General features: G+C 32.9%; 2 protein-coding genes across 9 annotated transcripts in view; one reads left to right on the top strand and one right to left on the bottom strand.

Moving 5' to 3' along the window:
• Nucleotides 1-10,856, top strand: part of LOC138310251 (cys-loop ligand-gated ion channel-like) — a 138,320-nt gene extending 127,464 nt beyond the window's left edge. For 4 of the 8 annotated variants that reach the window (XM_069251373.1, XM_069251377.1, XM_069251376.1 and 1 more), the window contains exons 8-9: nt 163-290; nt 5,398-10,856. In XM_069251373.1, the coding sequence (XP_069107474.1) occupies nt 163-270 (108 nt within the window). In that variant the 3' untranslated portion in view covers nt 271-290; nt 5,398-10,856. The other 4 variants (XR_011206383.1, XM_069251374.1, XM_069251375.1 and 1 more) reach the window with 4 other exon arrangements.
• Nucleotides 10,857-17,473: 6,617 nt separating this feature from the next.
• LOC138311206 (uncharacterized) lies at nt 17,474-22,946 on the bottom strand (the record flags this gene model as incomplete). The annotated part of the gene is given in 7 exon segments (XM_069252689.1): nt 17,474-17,798; nt 18,435-18,515; nt 19,023-19,029; nt 19,065-19,240; nt 19,830-20,008; nt 20,639-20,835; nt 22,898-22,946. Coding segments are annotated over 7 exon segments (946 nt in total), but the record flags the coding sequence as incomplete, so codon positions are not given.

The following is a 22,946-nucleotide window of genomic DNA, read 5'->3' as shown; positions in this document are numbered from 1 at the left end:
TCCAGGCCATATTACACATACATCACTGGATGTCAAGCGGATTATGTGATAAAAAGAAACAAATAAACAACAATAGAGATAGATTTGTTTCCGTTGATTAGTATGATATTGGTATACTCGCGTTATACTACTCCTTAGAAGAGGATATGGTGAATCTTGTAGATAAAATACGGAGCGTCGGATGAACTAGCCAGAAGTATGCTTCTCAGCGCGATGTTTCCTACACCTGTAAAGGCGCCGAATCTCAGGAACGATACCATTCCTGAATGAAATAAACCTTCAATCAAAAGGTAAGTAGGTATGCATATACATCTCACCTTAAGGTGTGACTATATGAAATATGACATTGAAAGGTACGTTTAAATATGTATATATATATATAGCAAATAATAAGATGTAAGTGTGGTAATATATGTCTCTGCTCTCTTTCAACATAAATCTAACCTGATCCCAATCCAAAGACCTCGATGTACATGTATATGGGTTGTTTGGCGCATCTGTTTATTTTACATGTAGATGATGGTACTTTTATGCCTCCATTTTTCCGCCCTTAGATATTATGTAACCAACAACTGAGGAATTATCGAAAGCAAAATATAATTATATTTTTATGTAGACGTTTTTTCTATGCATTTTAATTGCTATATCGAAATTAATGTCATGTGCCTAACTTAATGTAATATTACAGCCATTCTCCACTATTTGCACGCAGAAAAAAAGCGTAGTCAGGGGGAATAACCACACCATTACATTCACTAGGTGGCGCTAGATGTGGCTTTATTTTATTAGCGCAACGCCACGTCTTTTCTTGCCGCTGCATATGTCAGTACCGTTCTCAACACTGGTTTGGCAGACGATGTGGTGATGTAGTGAAATATGAAAATTTGTTCGTCCAAAAAAAGCAGAAATTTACAAAACACTTAAATGGCAAGCTGTTTGGGTTTTTACCTATTGAAATGAAAATATTTGTATTAAAAATAAAGATATCTATATTTATACAACGATTAGAAATATCTGTATTTAAATTAAAGATATCTTTAATTGAATTATTGATATCTGTAATTGAATTAGAAATATCTGTATTTGAATTAGAAATATCTGTATTTGAATTAGATATATATCTATTTAAACACGAAATAGAGATAGATCTAATATAAATGCAGATATCTCTAATTCGATTAAAGATATCTTAATTTCAATTAAAGATATCTGCATTTCAATGTAAATAAAGATATCTGTATTTAAAATAAAGATGTCTTTAATTAAAATACAGATATCTCTAATTCAAATACAGATATATCTAATTCAATTAAAGATATATCTATTTCAAATACAGATATCTTATTGTTGTAGAAATACACTTATCTTTATTTCAAATACAGATATCTCTGTTCGACATGAAATACAGATATCTGTATTTAACCATCAAAAGAGAAAACGACTGCTCCCTTGACTCTCCGTTCTACGCATGTCGGAAGTAAAGTATTGACGCAAAATGGCGGGGAATGCAGACCGTGTTACAACGTAACTGCTTTTAATATTATTCAATTATAGCTGCAACAGTTCGCTCTGTTTTCTGTTAAACAGTTACCCTGTTCTGTTCTTAAGAAATTCCCTCCAAGTTTATTGGTTTAGACCAACATTTATCATTTATACATATGAAATCTTGATGGTCCAATTTAATTAAAAGCGTTTCGTTTACATTTATCAGGATTAGGGAGCTATCACTATTTTCTTTGTGTTTCAATATTATTCTTTGCACTGAGCAAACATGTGTTAATCCAGATATCTCTAATTGAAATAGAGATATCTGTATTTGAAAGTAATTACAGATATCTCTAATTCAATTAAATATATCTCTATTTTAAATAAAGATATCTGTATTTGAATTGGAGATATCTGTATTTCAAATGAAGACATCTCTATTTAAACAAAATTTAAGATTTTTTTTATTTAAAATAAGAATATCTTTAATTTAAATAGAGATATCTCTATTTTCAATTAAGACATTTTTAATTGGACAATGATTCAAGATATCTGTATTTTAAACAATGATATCCAAATTACAATTAAAGATATCTGTAATTCAAATAAAGATATCTGTAATTTAAAAGAAGATATCTCTATTTTCAGTAGAAAGAGAGATATCTGTCTTAAAATTAGACATATCTTTATTCAAATAGAGACATCTTTTTTAATTATAGATATCTTTATTTTAATACTTGATATCTTTAATCAAATATGGATATCTTCATTTCAATAGGTAAAAACCCAAACGGCTTGCCATACACTTGCTCACAAACGGACGTGTACTCAATCAATATCGGAGCAAATTCGGAAAATATACAATGCAAACTGCTAAGTTTCTCCTCACTGGAAAGGACTCCGGGGCTCAGATTCGTAACTCGGTGTTTAATTTGTCGAATGGCCCACAGTGGTATCAATTTAACAGTCTTGAATGGTTATATGAATAAAACAAATGCAGATATTTTAAATCTGCAACTATTACATTTTTGCATGTTCTTCTTGTTTTCTGCATAATCACATATTTTATCTGTTCACATTATTTTCCAATGATTCCTAATTAATAATTCGATACATAAAAGAAACATTCAAAAGACGCTAAGAGAAACAACTCCAACTCCATACTCATGATATATTCTTGAGGCAATAAAACATTTAATTTTATTTTAGCTTAAACAATTTTATAAAAAAATATACAAGTACATAATGTACTGGTGTTTTTTCACAATTTTAAAATCGATGTGATATTTTTTTTAATTTTCTTGTACCCGATAACATTGCATTTAAAAAAGCTAACAAAACTAATTTAAAATTGCTTTTCGTTTTTATAATTCATAAAAAATCTTGCTATCCCAAGAAATTTTCGATAACGTGTTTATTGAATAACTAACCACGTAACAGATTTAGCTAATCCCATCATAGTTAATCAACTATATATTGAATTGGCTTTCATTTTACATTGCAGATAGATGCTTGACAGTTTATGACAAGAAAGAAAGAAAAATCACTTTCATATTCCAATATTGTGTTTTGTTTTAAATATTTGCACATACAACAAATATAGTATCATTATCAAAATTATTAAAGTGTAATGTAACAGAACGATGAATTTTGTTTACTAAAATACGTACTTCTATATCCAGTTTTACATTCTCATTAAAATTTCTTTCGTGATACATAAATGATCTATGCTAAAGCTTCCATAAGAGGTTTTAAAAGGTAAGCGTTATGATCTAAATCGACACGAAGGCTAAGTTATGTTGAATGTTCCTAAAGTATACCGCAAAACGAATTATTTCAATAAAATAATTTGCGTGCTATTATTTTTAAATGCAATATATGAATTAATCAATTGGTATTTTTATTCAAAATCTTTTTAAAATGTATCAGTGGTAAGTCAGAGCTTTCGTTGAAAACTGTAAATCACCTTTCTTCTGTTGAACGGCCTAATAATCTGTTATTACATTATACTCTTATTACTCATTTTCAACTTGTGGTTGAAATAACTTCGTTGAGATTAAACTTCGTGTTGTTATAAGTTGGCTTATCTTAAATTAACTCCTGAAGAGTTTTCAATTTTTACTTTAACTACATTAACTCTTACACTAGGATCTATTGATTTTTAGTGAACTATTATTTCAATGCCATCATGCTATAAATGTGTCAAATTATGAAAATAAATAAACACAATAAAACATAATGAAATAGGTCAATATAAGGTCGTTTGAATAACACTAAACTATATGCTATTTTTCTGTATATTTTTTTCGTATTGAAAAAATGTATTTGTTTCTAAATTAATTAATAAATTATATAAAAAAAACAATAATCTGTCATCACCAAGCATTAGGGTGAACGTGTTGAAATAAGCACTTTCTAGTCAAAAAATGATTACAATGTAAAAAACGGTTGCTAAAGGACAAACTGCTTCAATCACTACGATTCTATTACTTATGGTTTGATGTGCCTTCATGTATTTTGATTACTTATGCTTGCTTGCAAAAATAAACTCGTACAACGTACAGCGATTTAATGTTGTTCTTACCTGTGTTTTGCTATGTGTGTTTTTGCTTACCGAGTACTGACCAGCCTTAGGATTGTAGAGGATGAGGAACAGGATTTACCTAAAAAGACTCAAGCCTGGTTTCATATACTCAATTGAAAGTGAAATAAAAATATGTCAATATTGATGATGTTATGGACAACATCTACCATATTTTCGCCGCATACATGACCTCCAGACTAATTTTGCATCCCTTCCCCAACTCACTCTTGTATGACACACATGTTACCTTGGAGCTACTGAAAATGATATTTTTCATAGCAACCACGGTTGAAGGGGATTTTTTCGTAGTAAAAATGGCTGTCTTGTCAATTAAGCAGATCTGCGGATGTATCTTATGTCTAAATATAGACTTACGTCAGTTTTTGACTTAAGTCTTTGTTCGACTGGTTGTTAAATCGCGGATGACAAAGCAAAAATCTAAAGAAAAAATCTAAAAATCGAAATATCTTCGATATTATGGTTATGGCACAGCAACAACGCTCCGCTGTTACATTTCTTTTGATTTAACAATGCAACGTTGCATTATATCATTGGCTGCTGTCTATGTTCATCAAATGCGCATGCGCCAGCACACGTTACTTACATCTAGTACGCATGTATCTAAGGGGTTTACCTCAGAAGACACAGACCCAAGGACATATGATGTAACCATTAATCCTAAAAACATGTGGTAGCCAGCACGCTAATGAGACGCACATTCCAGTGTGTATAAAGATGACACAGTATTCAGTTACTGTAGCACACAGTTTTCTACTCTACTATATCGTCTGTTTGATATCATATACAAAGCTACTATAACCATGGACATTCTATATAGCATAGAATAGTCGTCGTGTAGAAACGTTCGGGGTGTTTGTAGTTGTTGTGGACCCTCAAATATTAAAACGGATTTTTTTTTTTCATATTTTAATAATCACTTTTCGGCCCCATCGGCTAATTACGAATATTCCTATCCATAACGAATTGATAGCAAAACCAAAACCATGACAGACATTCAACTTCATTCTCTACATTATACAAAATCCGAAAAAAAAACCCGTTTTCTTCATTTCAGCATTTTAGTTACAAATAGTGTGACACTTGGTCTTTGTTGACATTAATTTTACATGACGTCCCAATTTCAATATTTACGTTGCGTGCAATTGATAGGGTAGAATGAATTATAAACAAAAAAACACTATCATGAATATTCTCTCGCGAAGAGCCTAGAATGTTGTTATATCATGAAGAAGCATTTACGAAAGAAATCAAATGAAGTGTTCAAAATGATGTATTTATATGTTTTCTTACAATTGTGTCTTTCACAGGAAGCTCTTCGACTCAATGCCAGGATTTAAACTAATAACCTTCACCAAGTGGAGAAATCAACACATTGAGCATTCGCACCACCTAATAATGGGCACGATTGGGATATCGGGCTGTCGAGGACAGTCCATTATCCCTCGAGGGGAAACAGCCTAGCTCCTGCACCACTGGCGTAACCATGGCGACATGGGCAAACCACAGAATGACCCTGCCCAATACTACAGTGGCCCAAGAGAAGAGTTCGAGTCCTGCTCTACCAATACACTCGAATAAACCAAGAGTTTGACAGCGGGGTATCTACACACAGACTAGATACCGATATCTGCTGTTCTGTATAGCAGCATACGAGAATTGGACTGGAAATGGACTGAACCGTTTCCTTCCACAAGTAGTGTAAAAGACTCTCTGCACAACATACAATGTAAATAACTCTGTAACACCTTCAGTATAAACTGCACAGATTTATGTATATAACATAATAACACGCACCATCAACGCGTGTTCATGTAATCACGGATTATGTTCCCATGGTGACGAGAAACAACCAGAATTAAATATGTTCTAAGAGTAATTGAAAATCCTATTTAAAGTGTATAAGTTACTTATAACCGACACCTTAGTTAGCCCTGATAACAAGTTTACAGCGTTTTTTGGTGATTTATTCTACGATACTTTTTACTATGGGAATGAAAAACATATTTTTAATTGTAGCACGAGTCATTAAAAAGCACAAATTGTTTATTATTATTATTTCCCCAAAATGGTAACGTTATCAAAATCAAACGAACGCGTTTTATTATCGGTCATTTTTGCATGTTAAACTTGACAAACGAAATTCAGAGGTTGCATGAGTGCTATCTACATGTGCTACTTATCACTTCAACCCAATACCGACCGATTCTGAAGATAATTAAATTTAGGCAAGTAAAATCTACAAAGGAAGATTCCAAATGCAATACAAAGTCGTTTCTACGTCGAGAACCTAAACAGCAATAACTCTTGATCTAAAAGCGGCTATGATATATAGACTGAAGTTCACTCATGTCTTTTTATTTACTTCTCATCAATCCAAAGTCCAAACATCGTTGGAGACCACGGTTGATCGCACTAGGTAGCGTAATATCTCCGACAAAATGGAGTAACGTCGGGTTTTTTTTTTTTTTTTTTTTTTTTTTTTTTTTGCATTTTGCACTCTTATTTGATTTAACTGAAAAGACATACAAATGTAAAAAAAAAAACAGATTAATTTTTTCCAAACATTCTATGATTGTATGATTTTTCCCAAAAAGAAAAACGATAGGGGCAAAAACTATTTCATTTTTGTGTAAATGTCATGAAAACCGAGATAATAATGAATTCCGCTATGGTTGTATGAGGTTGTCAAGGTAACTGTCATTGCCTGGGTGTCATAAGCTCGACTTATACGAAGTAATATGACAGATTCCAATTTAAGGGATTGTACTTTACTTTAGAATCATTTTGATATGAGCATGCGTATACTTAATTTTGTATTATACGACTTAATAATTTTAAAACGGAACTCATAAATCCCTGATACATGAAAAAATTCATTCAAAAATGTCAGCAATTATATGGTCGTTTACAAGCATGTAATGTCCAAAACTTAAATTCGATGTACTTGACACCTTACACTTCGATTTGGCATTTTTCCATTTGTTACAAACAAAATCATGATTTATCCCTAATATCAGTTGCCCATGCCAAATCCTAATTTTGAGTTATTAATAAATTGCATTTAAAGGTTCAGACTAAGTTACTACGTACAAATTTAGCTCAGGGATCCAGTTCAACTGTACTCAAACTGCTCCTTAGTCACTTATACTTAATTGCATCTGGAAGCTTAAAGGAGAATACTTTTCAAGATCATTTAAATAATTTGCTTCATAAAAAAAACACATTTATCTCGAGAAGTATTCTTTAAATATCCATTTAATTTAGTCTAATAAGTAAAGACAAAACTATACAGTATTGAATATCGAGAAAACATTCATGTGTATAAATATAACTTTTCATATCTTTCGTAATCCAAAAGTGACATTTTGGAAAAGAATATCATTAAAATTGTTCATTCCGCGCCTGTTAATGTTACTACGGTAAGAGAAAAGTAAAGCTCTTCAATCTTTTGTTCAAATATTTTCACTTTTCATTTCCCTTTTATCATAATACGTTCGCCATTGCGATTCCTTTCCCTCTGTATGAACCTAGAAAGAATATCTAATAATAATCATTAACAAATGAATATTCAATAGATATAGTTCTAATGTCATAGGTTGAAAGACATTTGCAATTTTTGTAGTTATTTTATGTCAAGTAATATATGATTCTCTGGGTTTGTTTTCAGACCTTTAGTTCTAGACAGGTTTGTCAGGGGTTTCCTTCGATCGGTCTGGTGTTTACACAAAGACATGAAGCTGAATATTTACTTCACGTTTTTTTAGTTTGGAATCGTAACCTTCAACATCCCGTATACATTGAAGGATGTTATTTTCGAGGAACTATTTCTTTGGTTCGCGTAGAACGGAAAAAATACTTAGATATGCCCTCATAGTGAAATCGCGAAATAATAGATCCGATAAAATTTCAATTTTCCGATTTTAGTCCAAATCGCGATGACTTTGCAAAAATAACATTTCATATGTTTTGCTTTGAGAAAGTGCTATTATTTTTTCTACGTCAAGAAACTGTTAGTACAAACCAACGTATTTCTGCGGCGACCTAATTTCTCGCTTTTACGCGTGACGAATTATTCACTGCGAATCAATTTCGCGATTAGCAGTTGAACACTTGAATGTACTTGAAGTTGAATGTGATTCACGACGATATTTTATTTCACTAATCGCCGGCTAAATAGGTTTAATCTCATGTGAACATACGTTGGTTTACTGTACTGATAATGTCCAAAGTTATCGTGTGTGATTTGGGGGAGTACTTTAACCAATATTCTATAGTTTTCTCCATGATTTTTACTGTATTATCTGTACAATGATTGGTCTCTGACATTGCAGGACTCATTCCATTGCACCGCATTGTATCATATCATATGTAAATGTATCCATTTTCGCAGGTAATGATCTTTGACATTGTCTACTAGCCAAATGAAATGACATTTTTGAAAATTCTAAGAATTAAACAATGATGTCTTGTTTGAAACTTAATTTATTGATTATTACGATGTAAAATGTATTCAATGAATGAATTAATTTAAACCTGAATGCAAGTTTATAAAGTTGTTTTGTATGTCGCGATGTGTTTATTGAATGCCATTGTCATCGGTTTTTCACGTTACCCATTGTCACACAGGATCACATTGTATCCATTTTCTTGATTTATTATCTTGTCTAGTGTCTATGTAGGGAAACCAAACTGCTCTATGTTCCTTTTAATGATTTAATGAAATACAAGTCATTTGCGCATGCATGTCATAGTGTGCGCCCCTACAGATTGTAGGTCAGGGGAAGGTAAATCATGTCAGTGTGAATGTATGAAGTGTTTGATTGTGTGTGAACTGTATATACTTTGTCTCCAAAATGGCGTTTTGTAAAATGATCAGGCAGACGGTGACTAGAAGAAACGTTTGAATACATTATGTGAACATTCATTTACATCAATAATTGTTTCCACTTGTTACAAGCAATAACAATGAACTTTTGATGATTTAGGTCGTCAAACTCACTGTAAGGTATTTCAAAACAGATTGTTGCTACGGCATCAAATCATAAAGTTCAATATTGATTTTACATAGCTGATTTTTGTTTCCACGTACCTTAGTATGACTAAGAGGCCGAAAATTTGAAAAAGAAGTGACATTTGTACTGTTTAAATTGTATGTATATTCTTCCCCTGGGGGACGATTGTTTGAAAATGTTTCAAAATTTTCAGTCTGAGCGAAAGCTAGAAAACTCAAATAGAGTGTTCTGTTCTATAAACGTACTTGAAGAACAACACTGAAAGCATACTGCCGTAACGGATTTCTACAATAACAGATTGTTAAATTGTGACATTTTCGCAATTCAAATTTTCACGAATTCCATTTTTTCACGAAAATTGTATATTGACAGTAAGCGTTCCTGAACGTGAATTTTTGAATTCGCGAACTTGGTTTACATTAAGTTAAGTACACTATGTGTAAACACTAATTTAAGTACACTATGTGTAAACACTAATTTAAGTACACTATGTGTTGACATTAAGTTAAGTACACTACGTGTTTACATTAAGTTAAATACACTGTGTATTTACATTAAGTTAAGTACACTATGTGTTTACATTAAGTTAAGTACACTATGTGTTTACGTTAAGTTAAGTACACTATGTGTTTACATTAAGTTAAATACACTGTATATTTACATTAAGTTAAGTACACTATGTGTTTACATTAAGTTAAGTACACTATGTGTTTACATTAAGTTAGGTACACTATGTGTTTACATTAAGTTAAATACACTGTATATTTACATTAAGTTAAGTAAACTATGTGTTTACATTAAGTAAGTACACTTTGTGTTTACATTAAGTAAGTACAATATGTGTTTACATTAAGTAGGTACACTGTGTTTACATTAAGTTAAGTATACTCTGTGTTTATATTAAGTTAAGTACACTATGTGTTTACATTAAGTTAAATACACTGTATATTTACATTAAGTTAAGTAAACTATGTGTTTACATTAAGTAAGTACACTTTGTGTTTACATTAAGTAAGTACAATATGTGTTTACATTAAGTAGGTACACTGTGTTTACATTAAGTAAGTACAATATGTGTTTACATTAAGTAGGTACACTGTGTTTACATTAAGTTAAGTATACTCTGTGTTTATATTAAGTTAAGTACACTTTGTGTTTACATTAAGTAAAGTACACTCTATATTACATTAAGTAAGTACACTATGTATTTACATTAAGTTAAGTACACTTTGTGTTTACAAATATTGAAATCTTAGGCTTTTTTGTGCATTTTGGCTACGACACAAAATTTTATCAATAAACGCGTTAAGTGCATAGACGACTATGTCAAAATTTAACTATTTATATTTCTTCTTTGAACAACTCTAAATAAGGATACGTTTTAGTAAACAATGCTCTGTTTCCTCATTTATCTCTTAAAAGTAAGCAAAGCTGCAGTTTGTACAGATTTACAAACGGTGTAATATAAAATTCCACCCCGGAATAAATAGCCCACTATCACGTCTACCGCGGAGTTTTCTCGTGGGGACAGCTTTAGGCTTTATGACATCAGACACATGTAAATAAATTTTAAGAGATTTCTATTTGAGCAGTTTTCATCCAGTTGACTTTTACACATTGTGTTGTATGAAAAGACACTTGTTAGTACCATTTGATGCAATAAGATCCATATTTCCTGTATAAACAGACTATGTGATAAGATGTATGCAAACACTCTTCTGTCTTTCATTAAAATCAGTCATGTCTACACGAAACTCTCTTACGTTTTTTTTTCATTTTCAATTGTATGAATTTAGCAAGCATCGATGTGTACAACCCCAATACTGTACAGTTGTAAAATTTCACGATTTACTCTTTGGATTTTTTTTTTTTTTTTTTTTTTGGGGGGGGGAGCTATTTTCGGGAATCATATGCATAGCCTTTGAAATAGTCATTCACAAGACATGATCTGACATGTAAAACTAATTTTCGCAAATTTCGATGAATCCACGTTTTTAATAAAATTGAGAACCCCGCGAATATCAACAACTATACAGTATTCAACAAAATAGTCCAATGTCAATTTCAAATCAGGGAACGTACACGATTAGCTTCGGAGAAGCCGGACAGGACCTATGGTGAGATATTATGCTTGGTAAAAATGTTCTGAAAGTCATATGGACTCGACCTCCAAAATTCGTGAGAGTCATGATTGCATGATCATTATTTTTGCCAATCCCTCTCAAGGTGCATTCACTTGAAATGTGGGGACCGCAATGCGCCAAGAAAGAGTTTACATTTTTGCATCGCAAGTCTGGGGAAGCTGAGCAGGAATACAACATATAAATAACTCGAACACAAATGGAGTTTTGTGTATAAATCGAGTAACAGGGTAGAAAAACAAACTTCTGACGGAGATCAAAATAAAATACAAATGGAGAGAAATAATAAAGAAGTGTATTGCCAGAATGGATGCGACAGAAATGTTATTGGAGGCTAAATGCAACATGTACAGATATTACAAGATGAGGAATTGCAGTACAACCATCAGAAAAGCAGGACACACAAGGCAATCACAAAGGATCAAACATTGAAATTTTGATCACAGGGGGCCAACTCAATGAAAATGGACTATAGTAAATATCCCGATTTTTTAAATAATTTTTCAAATCTCGTATTTTCTGAAAAAAATCACATGACTGTTATACATGTTTATCAATCCATCCACCAAATACAAAAAAATATATGACAACATCCATTTTCATTGAGTTGGCCCCCTGTAATTTTGATTAGATTAACATCCTACACACTTCCAGGGTCATTTAAGGACGGCCTCTCGTGTGTGTAATGTGCGTGGATCTGTGTATGTATTTGGAGGCTATGAAATGAGGAAAAGATAGAAAAATTCTTAAAGCTTTTTTTAAAAAATCTGTAACAACGTAAACATAAGGATATACTGATAATGGGTGACTTGAATCTCGCAGAGATCGACTGGAATTCGCAATCAAGAGGAAACGACCAAGAAAGTTTCTAAAACATAACTCAAGAAGCCATAATGAAACTTGAATGTGAACCAATCATATAATATATATAAGCAAACTACTTTTAGAGCTGGATGACAGTAAATCCCAAGTATAGTACAGTGCAGGTATGATGTCCAACTATACACGGCCAAGTACCATCATTTAGGAAGGAAGTCAATTTTACAAATATTTTAGTCCGGTTCATAATCAGAACCGGGAAACTACCGATTTGTAAGCATCATGTTAGGAAAAACTATGGAGATCGTGCAGAATTTTATCGTTAGTCACATTACAACTAGTAGTAGAATATACGTCAATAGTAGTCACAGACTAATGACATGACGTCAACATCGGTGAGTTAACGGTGGGTATATGAGAGAAAAAGATTTATTTAGTAAGTTGGTTGGAGTTTATGTCCTATTAACAGCCATGGTTATTTAAGAACGGTCTTTCCTGTATGTAATGTGTAGCTTGTGGTTGCCGGTATATTTTGATATATTTACGTTGTGAAATAGTGGAAACTCTTGCCCTGTTTATAGTGCTATCTTACTGAATAATACCGCAAGAGACTCCGGACAGCACACCCTATACGGTTACTGACAATGGCCGAACCAATCGTCCCACTCCTTCCGTTAGGGTACAGAATCAAGAGTCTTCCTCATCACAACTGAGACGGTGTCAAGAGAGACATTACAGTAGAAAGTCAATAAGGATGAAGAGAAAAGATAAAATTCCAAAAGTCGCCTTTTACGAATCGTGCAATAGGAGCTGCAGGTAAAATTTTAACGCCCTACCTGTTAAAATATAAAGAAAAAAAACTAAATGTTTCAACATAAAACGTACGATTCTAAACACGGAGTTTTTGCAAAAAAAATATCCATATTTCACAAACGGGTTATTTCATTTTTTTTTTTTTTTTTTTCATTCCAAGAAATTTTCTTGCAAATATGATGCAAATGGATTTGGCATCATGCAAAGTCTATATTAGCCATCTCTAAACAAATCCTATATGGTACAATTATCAACAAAATATTTCTAAATAACAGGAGATAGGAAATATTTCATTTTTTTACGAATACATATATTCATGTCCATAGTTAAAAACTTCAGTTTAAGAAGGCAACTATTTTAATTCTATCTTTTCCCCAAAATATTTTCTTAACCACTTTCTTGTTGAACTTGAGTAGTTCGCCCATGTGGAGCAAGTTCTGTTCTCTGGTTGAAATATACCATAGTCTATGAAATGATAGCGGTCCACGAACTACATCGTTTGCTAGAGTCAGCTCATCTCTCCTAGTTTGGTGGCTTGTTGTGAATGTTCAACTGGTTGTTCCTTCTCCCCAGCTTTCTCAAAATAGGTATAAAACGTTCTGTCGCTACCAAGACGCCAAAAGAGCACTTAAACTGCAAAAGGGTAAAATAAAACATTAATCCCTGCTAAAGAGTTAACTCTTCAACCAGATATCTGTACCAATGGCCCTGAACTTTACGGTTGTCAATGGCCTATACACAGATCGTAGTATGGCCGATGACGGTTTTCTTCGCCACTTCATCAATGTTGGTCATTCAGAATGTTAACTAACTTTCTTCTTTCAAACGTCCCCCTTGACACCGCCTCACTTTTGTCCAAGACACACTATAGTCTATAAAAATGGTTGTCTGGTTTTGCTTAACGTTCAGCATAAAGGAGATGGAACGGCTGGTTTGCCTGTTGTCAGTATAATGTGATCGGATGGAATGTGCTTGTTTGGTGTCTTCGGCTGCATGCTTCAGATGAAAAGTGCTATGAAAAGGGCAACAGTTCCACAATACAAGAAGACACAGCATGAATATACCACAGTCTCCCAAATATTAGGTATAAAATGTAAGTATGATATTCAAATGCTTAAAATTTCTTTGAAAATGAAATACTCAAAAAGACGTCGTAGTTGAAATAAATTTATTAGTCATGGTGGATAGAGAAAATATATAAATACGAAAACAATAGGATGAGTCTTACAATTGTAAATACATTGTATAACATATAGATAAGAACAATAAAAACATTTTTAAGAGAGGTATTTGTTATCAGTAAATAGGAAATATAGAAATAAATTAGAATTTTCATAGAGGCATCGATTAACTATAATATAATATCACCTTGAATGACTGAATATCCAGTACAATAAATTTACAAAATAATATTCTCATCTTCTCAATGGGGAAAAGCTAGTGGTGTTCAGTTTTGATCAATGATGTTATTCAACCATAAAAACGGTATTTATTACAACAGTTACACGAACAGTTAAATTATGGTTCTATAAATAAACTATAAAAATGGGCACTATTACAACAGATTCACAAAAAAAGGTTTCAACCAAACTCAGAACAAAAGAGTTCATAAGAAATCTGTATGATGTGTTCTAGTGTAAAATCTCCTTCTTTCATAAACTGTATACATGTGTATTGTAAGACTTGGTCCAATTCAATTTTCATCTGTTTCCAAAAAGTGGTGTCTTACAACATTTAAACATTAAGTCAACCTCCGGTTCCATAAATACGCGTTACAACACTTTCAAAACAGACTCACAAAAAAAAGATTACAATCAAACTTGGAACAAAGGATTTGAACATAAAAACAGTTAATAATTTTGAAACGCAATAAACATTAAAATTTTCATATGCAAAATACGATTGCAGTGTTTAAATATAAACGTGGATATAGAGTTTTCAATTTCAAATTTTCATGATGTTATTATTTTTGCGATAAATATACATTCAAGTTTGTAAAACATCATTTCACAAAAACAGAAGGGAAAACCTTCGTTGAGAAAAGACCTTCGTGTAAATAGTGTAAATTCCACATCGCTTAAATTTCAACATTTTCAGTTCTGTAAAGAGAGTTACAAAACAGGTTCGTTGCAATATCGTGATAAGGTATCAATATAAAAAAATACAGTGTATGTATAGAACAGTGATGTACAGAATTGTTTTGAGTATGATTTTTGAGCATTTTAATCCTTATGACAAAACATTTATTTGACAGAAACTATTATGCTGAGTGAGTTATGCACAAAGACCTGGTTATATTTACTAGTATATTTCTATAATATCTTATCTATTTATAAATTTAGAATACGATTAGCAGTAATTTTATCTGTTTATACACTTTTATTGTCTCAAATTTAAATTACAATAAAAATGTTTTGAGCATTGCAAGCATAGGAAAGAATTTTACAATGAAGTAAAACAACTTAACGTAGATTTAGGATAAAATAAAAGTATTTTGAAAATTGTAGTCATAGGAAAGGAATTTATAATGTAGTAAATAAATGGAGTATAGCTACATTAAAACATTTATTGTTTAAATTAAATACAACAGTTCCGGGGACAAAGAGGCACTTTATATCAAGGATATGTCATGATAGGGTCCAACACCTATAATCATATGCAGTAAACAACATACATTCATGTGTTATTAAAGAAAAGGTGTAAATTTTTTTTTTTTTTTTTTGGGGGGGGGGGGGGGTACAGTCATGATATGACATAAAATTAAGGCAAGATCAGAGTCCCCTTCAAGTAATGAAGAGTTAAAAAGAGAGGAGCTTTTATTTGATCCAATTTATAGAACCAATTTATTTTTTGTATTTTTTTTTTTTTTTAAATTATCATAACAACCCCAAAGTGTCTATAAACAAAAATAACACTTATCGGTCATGGCCACCAGAGGGACAAAATTGACAACTCTCAAAATTTGTGTCTCTCACGTTTTTCAGCAGGTTTTGTAGAATTTGCTGAAGTTGCTGCTAAAGTTTTACAGTCAAAATGGATGACAGTAAATCATAAAAGTAATTCACAATGAAGAAATGAATTCATATCTATCAAAATGTATGACAGAAACATGAAGATCTGTCTTTTTTTTCTACTGCCTGGTATGTTGATGGGTTGGAGTTGTTTGGCATGAAAATATAATATCAAGTTGTTGCATATATTAGTCTCTTTGCATATATTAGTCTCTCACAAAATTTTTAACATAAATTCGCCTTTAAACAGCTATTGTAGGGTGAATTCTACCTTAATCTCCACACACATAAAAAAGACAAGGTTCTTACAAAAAGGAAAACATTGTTATATATAAATATGTATAAAGATGTTTACATTAAAACTACTTTGGTAGACCTAGCCTATGTCATATGAACCTATTATACAAGTATCACAAAAATATGACCAGGATATAGATAGCATTATGTCTGGAAATACTGTAAGTTGAAGATCAAATCCGGCCAAATGAACTTAAAACTAAATGAAAAGACATTGCGTGTATATGATATAAGTAATAGACTTACATTCACATACCACCTTTACTACATACATTAACCAAGCCAAAATGACGTCCATAGTACTAGAATTGAAATCAAAAACGTGACCATTATGACGTCACTAATGTTGACTTGGAAACGTTAATTGATCACCATTAAGTCATTGCTGATAATTCATTTTTGTGGTCTAACCTCAACAGCTTTGAAGTAAAAATACTCATAGTGAGCAGGACAGGGGAGAAGAATTATGAAAATAAATATACTATAAACGTAAACTCCCTTTTATACCACACCTACTCATAAATAACACTTGAAATTCCAAAGTTTCCTACCTGATTCACCCCAAAAGACATATTTGAACTTTTCTAATTCAAAGGCTAGATGAGTTCATTATGAATTGTCAGAGGTCAATACTTTACCCTGATTCTAAATTAAACAAACAAGTAGTAACAAACACTTAAAATAATCATTACTGAAACATTAAAATGTTCAGATTTTGTCAATGGCGTAATTACAGACAAGATAAGGAAACACTTGATAATCCAGACATTTGGATCCCAGTCTAAACTGTATAGATTATGAACTGTTCGCAATAACAAATCTAGTGATCTTAATCAATATGTAGCGTTACGGTAATATGTTCCCCAATATTTTTTGTCCAGACAGGCAAGTTTTCGGACTATCGGTGTCTGTATTATCCAAGGTTCACTGTATACTTGATAATTAGCATTAAGCAGAAAATTTATGATATCATTGTATCAAAAACATTTGTTCAATATCAATAAATACTAAATTTTAAAACAGGAATTCTGTGAATTAATATACTGATTTCAACAAGGATTTCATTGTATCAAAAACATTTTTTTAATACCATATATCAATAAATACTCAGTTTCTTTAAACAGGAAAACTCTGAATTAATATTCTGACTTAAATAATGATTTCATTGTATCAAAAACATTTTTTCAATATATCAATAACTAATCAGTTTCTTTAAACAGAGATTCTCTGAATTAGTATACAGATTTCAATAATGATTTCATTGTATCAAAATAACCTTTTATATACATGTATCTTCTTTTATCTTAGATAACCCTGTAGTCGTTGACAATGAAAGCCTGCAGTGCGAGTCCTAGTGGTTACCCGGTACCCATGTTTACTAATGTCATGTTATCGTAGTTGTACCTGCGGTACAGGTTGCCCTTGACGTTGACATCCTCTAGGGTGCGTACCATCATCAGGGAGAGTTTATGATCCATGTTCGTTATACCTAGTCTGTTATACATTGTCCACAGAGCAACAGCGTAACCAGTGGTGATGTTAGCTTCTCTCTTCGCCTCCGCTATCACCATCGTTGCCGCACCTTGAGCTTCCCCAGCCCGTATCAACTCGTTCGCTAGAACAATACAATATAATATACCATATAGTGGATTATTGATGTGTGTCTAAATTAACGCGATTTTAGGTAAAATCAAGAATATTTTTAAAATATATTTTTGCGATGTGACTTTCCATGATTTAACCATTCCTAAATCTTTCTCTAGCTGAATTTTTCGTTAAAATGCTAATGGAAACTTAAGTCAAAGTGTTTTTTCACTTCTGTACCTGGGAACTTAATACAGTCATACCTACCTAAGCGACCACTTATGTATAATAAGAACATTTTCTTGGGGTTCCAAATGGTCAATTTCAACACAATTTGACCTATGTAGAAAGACAACTAGTAAGACCGTTTTTCTTGGTCCCTTAAGTGGCCTTTGTAGTCAGTATTAAATCTGCTGTGTATTTACTTTTACGATACAGTGGAACTTGTTAGTACGGACTCGGGGAGCGAGATAAAACTTTGAGCTATCCGACTGTTTGAATTAAGCGAGTTCTCACGTCTACTGACAATCTTTTTACTTTGTATACATTTGTATATAGATCTACTGTCATGACTTTTTTATTTGGGTGATATTACAACACATTAAGATATATTACAACACATTAAGATATATTACAACAAATTAAGATACTTATCAACTAAACCTACCTTCATTTTGTCTTTGTTTCACCATCTGTTCTGTCTTTTTCTCTATAACAGTGTGATTCTGTTTAAAGAATTCTGCCTCAGCTCCGCACCTGGGGAACAGAAAATAAAACACTGTGAGTTTATATTTACATTTCACTACAAACCCACTATGTAAAATTACTAAATGCAGTTGGCGTTGTTCAGCGAATGAACTGTCATTTGCTTATTTTCATAATTTGCTATTGTCCAGTTAATATTCATCCACCCATGACTGCCAACTGAATGCTGGGGTGTGTAAATATAAACAATAATCAAGGGAGTGTATCACACATTTTCTTACTGGATCAATTAGATTGAACAAGGTTAATGGTCCCTCAGACACCAAGTTAACAAGATTTGATTGTACATAAGTCCCACTACACATGACCACTCTTGTAAACGACCGTTTTTCTTAGGCACAGACGTTATTCAACAGTAAACCACCCACTCTCCACAACCACCCTCCATAACCCAACCAACGAGTATTTAAGTATGGCCCAAATTCAGAATATTCATTCTAACATCCCTCTCACCAATGACCATTATGTATCTACTTGACTGTTCTTGTACGAGAAACCTAGCCATCTGTTTAAAATAGGAAAGAAATTTCACCTTAAGAAGCAGGGAAGTGAGGTACCTCTCGGCCACATCATCAGCTATGACGACCTTGGCCATCTGGAAGTACCGAATGTCTACGTGGTACACGGGGTCACACATAGGTGTCGAGTCACATATACTACATACAGTCGCATTGGAACAGCTTGGACAACAGTCCGGACAACAGTTTCCTGTGTATAAAAAAATAGGAATTCTCATTGATAAAATCCAGACAAGTTCCCGTGTATAAATAAAACAATAGAAATTCTCATAAATAGACCAGCTTGGACAACAGTCCGGACAACAGTTTCCTGTGTATAAAAAAAATATTTTTCTCATCAAGTCTGTACAACAGGTTCATGTGTATAACAGACAACCATAGTATTGAATTTAGAATAGATAAAATGATAACAAAAATCATGAGGGTGTTGTTTCATTATTTGGTGGTTTTTTTCCCAATTGCAAAAAAAATTATTTCAACATCAGTATTAATAAAATCTTATATATTTTTTTAATCAACATCTTACATATTTTTTTAGCATCTATTTTCATATCTCATCTGCATGAGACTACAATGAAAGGAAAACTTCCTATATAAGGATAATTGCCACCAAGTTTGGTTAAAATTCTTTCAGTTATTTAAGAGAAGTAGTTGGGAAGTAGACAGACAACCTGAATCCAGTATAATATCCTCCCTCTTCAACTTCGTTACAAGGGGATGTAAATATCAAAATAACCAGAGCCATTGCTGAAGTTACCCGACTGTATGCCAGGACTTACCTGTCAGGCGTGATTTGATGATGTTAAACATTGTCCTTTCCACCATTGTCCTGTTAAAGCGGAAATCGTCCAGACTAAGGATGACAGCAGAATTCTTAATGCGACTCCTCACCACACTTTTGATAATATCCTGGTAACCAAGACCGTACTTCTTGTGTAGTTCTCCCAGCTCTAATGGTCTGTTTGATCAAAATTTATATAATAACTATTAAGAGTTACAAGGAGACTCAACACAAAAATACCCTACGTATAACTATGCTGTCAAACACTTGGCAAAGCCACATGTTTGACAACTTAAGAATCTTACCTTCGAGTTGAGATTCCCCTGTCTCACCCGCAAGGCACTGAATTGCAGTTAGCTTTCTTGTGTCACTCTACAGTAAAGACCAGCTTATAACAGAAGACCTTTGTACATTCTGAACTAATTCCTGTATATATTTAAGATGTTTCAAAATGATCTATCATTTTTATTTCACCTATTTAACTTCTTTTTATGTAATGGTCATATATAACACAAAAATAAGAGTGCACTCCTAATAATCTACAAAGCGGTTTATGATGAGTGTGAACTCAGGTTTTGGTGTTTCATGTGTTACATCTCCATAACATTCAAATTTATCTGTATAATTATAATTCAATAATAATTCAATCTACTATAATTCAAAATTGCCAATCAGAAGCGACATTACAAATTGCAGCGTAATTTATTCCCTTATAAAATAATTTTTAAACCAATCAAGATGTGTGTTACAAACAAGAATGAATTATAAGTAAGTTTTATATAAAACCTATATTATTACGATTGTTACCTGAGAAAATACTGGAAGTGAAACGTAACAGTGATCTCCAGTTTATCCCTCGTGAAGATGGCCTCTGTAAACGACACAAATACTGCGGAACCAGGAAAGGTGACAAACTCTCTCTCTGGTCCGAGGACGTAACAGCCGGGGTAATATGTCACGTCACGATACACAGTTCCAGTAAACGTATTCTTCAACAGGGCAATCTGAAAAAGAGGTAAATCTTAAATAGATTTTCTATATGAATCTAAAATTAGAAATGCTAGCGTATTAAGCCAAAAGGTGACAGTGTTTTTACATACATGGTGGGGGATTATGAAAGTAAGGGGAGGTAACTCTCTGATGAAAAATACTTGAAAATCTAGATGCATTTGTATAATTCAAGTGTCTGCATAAAAAAAAACAAATTGTCACCATTACCACAAATTATGATCTTAGGTTGTCATAACATCATGTATGATTTTAGACGAGGTACACATAAACAGATTTACTCACATACCTCACAAAAAAGGCAAGAGTTCCATTATTACAAGGAGATGCAACATGAGTACAATACCACAGCCTCCCAAAACATACAAATATTCACATATGCAACATGTTGCACACACAGAAGTTTGTCCTTTAATGCCCCTGCTAATAAGATGTTAAAGGTAATACACCAAACATATGTAAGCCTTAAGTTTCACCTAGCCCATCGGAGGGGTTCGATCAACGGCACAGATGTGAATAGGTCACAAGTCACCTGCCCAATAAAGTGAGTAAAAAAAAGTTTTTCTCCGGACACTCCAGTTTCCTCCCACACATACATCCATATTTGTATAAGTTGTAAAAATTACATTGCAACAGTCTGTGACTTTAAACTTTTCACTACTAGTCATTTGGACTAGTAAACCTCAAGATTTTACTAGTCTGACTATTTAACCACTTGTCCAATTGAAATATACAGCCGTTTTGTTTCAGCACTTCAGTCATGATAAGTTTACAATTTTGACACAAATTACAGCCTGGATGCGTTCATAAACACAATTTTTCATAAAATGATACATCCGAACTGATATAATTTGATACAATATGCACTCAAAATATGTTGAAAAATGCAATTGACCACCGCCCTTGTAAATATAGTATATTTACTGATTTTCCAATTGGACTAGTTCATTTCAATTGGTACTTGTCCGGCTGTAAAATTACAGTGGAACCTCCCGAAACCGATCATGGTCGGTGCATATAATTTCAGCCGGTTTAGAGAGGGTTCGGTTTGGAGAAGTGAACCGAATACCGATCATCACGATCCGGATTTAATCGATCGGAAGTCGTTTTTTACATTAGTGCACCGCAGGTATGCCTAGTGTTCGTTAAAACCGACCGATATTGATTGTTAATGTGAATGTTATCACAAAAGAGAAAATCATACGTTTAAAAGGAATGGATTACAGCAAACTTGACTTTGTTACCGCTTATAAACGTAGTTTAGTTAGTTAGTTGCGTGAATGTTCTTGGGGATGTTCTCGCGATCGTCTGCAACCTACATACGACCGATCGCTTCCGGTTACGTCAAGAATCAAATTATATGGTCTATTTACACGATGATCAGTCGATGCCGGTCATTATATGACATAGTCATTTTCTAAAACAATACATGGCTTCGGCTTCTTCATACAGATAATTTACGTTATCCGACAACTACATATGTAAATAAAAAAAACGTGTGATTTGAATACGAAACTTTCTCTTTATTACTAGCTCTGCTTGTTTTCCTACAGTAAACAAACCGCGTGCACATGGTAGACCTTCATTAGATATCTAAACAATAGGCATGATTAAATAATTACACCACCATCTCGGGTATAATTACCGTGTACCTATAGCCTTCACATCTGTATACATGCCCAAGGACATGGCATGCAACAACTATGGTACAGGTATGTGTGTATTTCAGGGTCGGTTGATCAGACCTCAATGCAATCTATCGGTGTCGCTCAGGTAAGGCCGGTTTTCAGAAGTGTATTTTAGTTACATTTGACTATTCCGATCTCAAAATCGGTCCGGTATTCGGAATTGGGAGGGATCGGTTTTGGGAAGTTTTATATACTATTAATAAAGAGGAATTAATTCCATACATGACATCCATGTTTGGTTTCTAGAGGTGATCGGTTTTGAGAAGGTTCGGTTTTGGGAGGTTCCACTGTACTAGTCGTGGGCATCGGACTAGTTGTAGCTGTTGGAATCGATATCAATAAAATATAATTTAATTTTTACCAAACATACCTCATAGTGTTCAACATATACAAAACTGTTGGGGAAGACGCCCAGGAAC

The sequence above is a fragment of the Argopecten irradians genome, chromosome 16, assembly GCF_041381155.1.
Source record: "Argopecten irradians isolate NY chromosome 16, Ai_NY, whole genome shotgun sequence".
In the NCBI taxonomy this organism is placed as follows: Eukaryota; Metazoa; Mollusca; class Bivalvia; order Pectinida; family Pectinidae; genus Argopecten; species Argopecten irradians.
The sequence above is the reverse complement of the archived record's forward strand: the minus strand, read 5'-3'. Positions and strand labels throughout refer to the sequence as shown.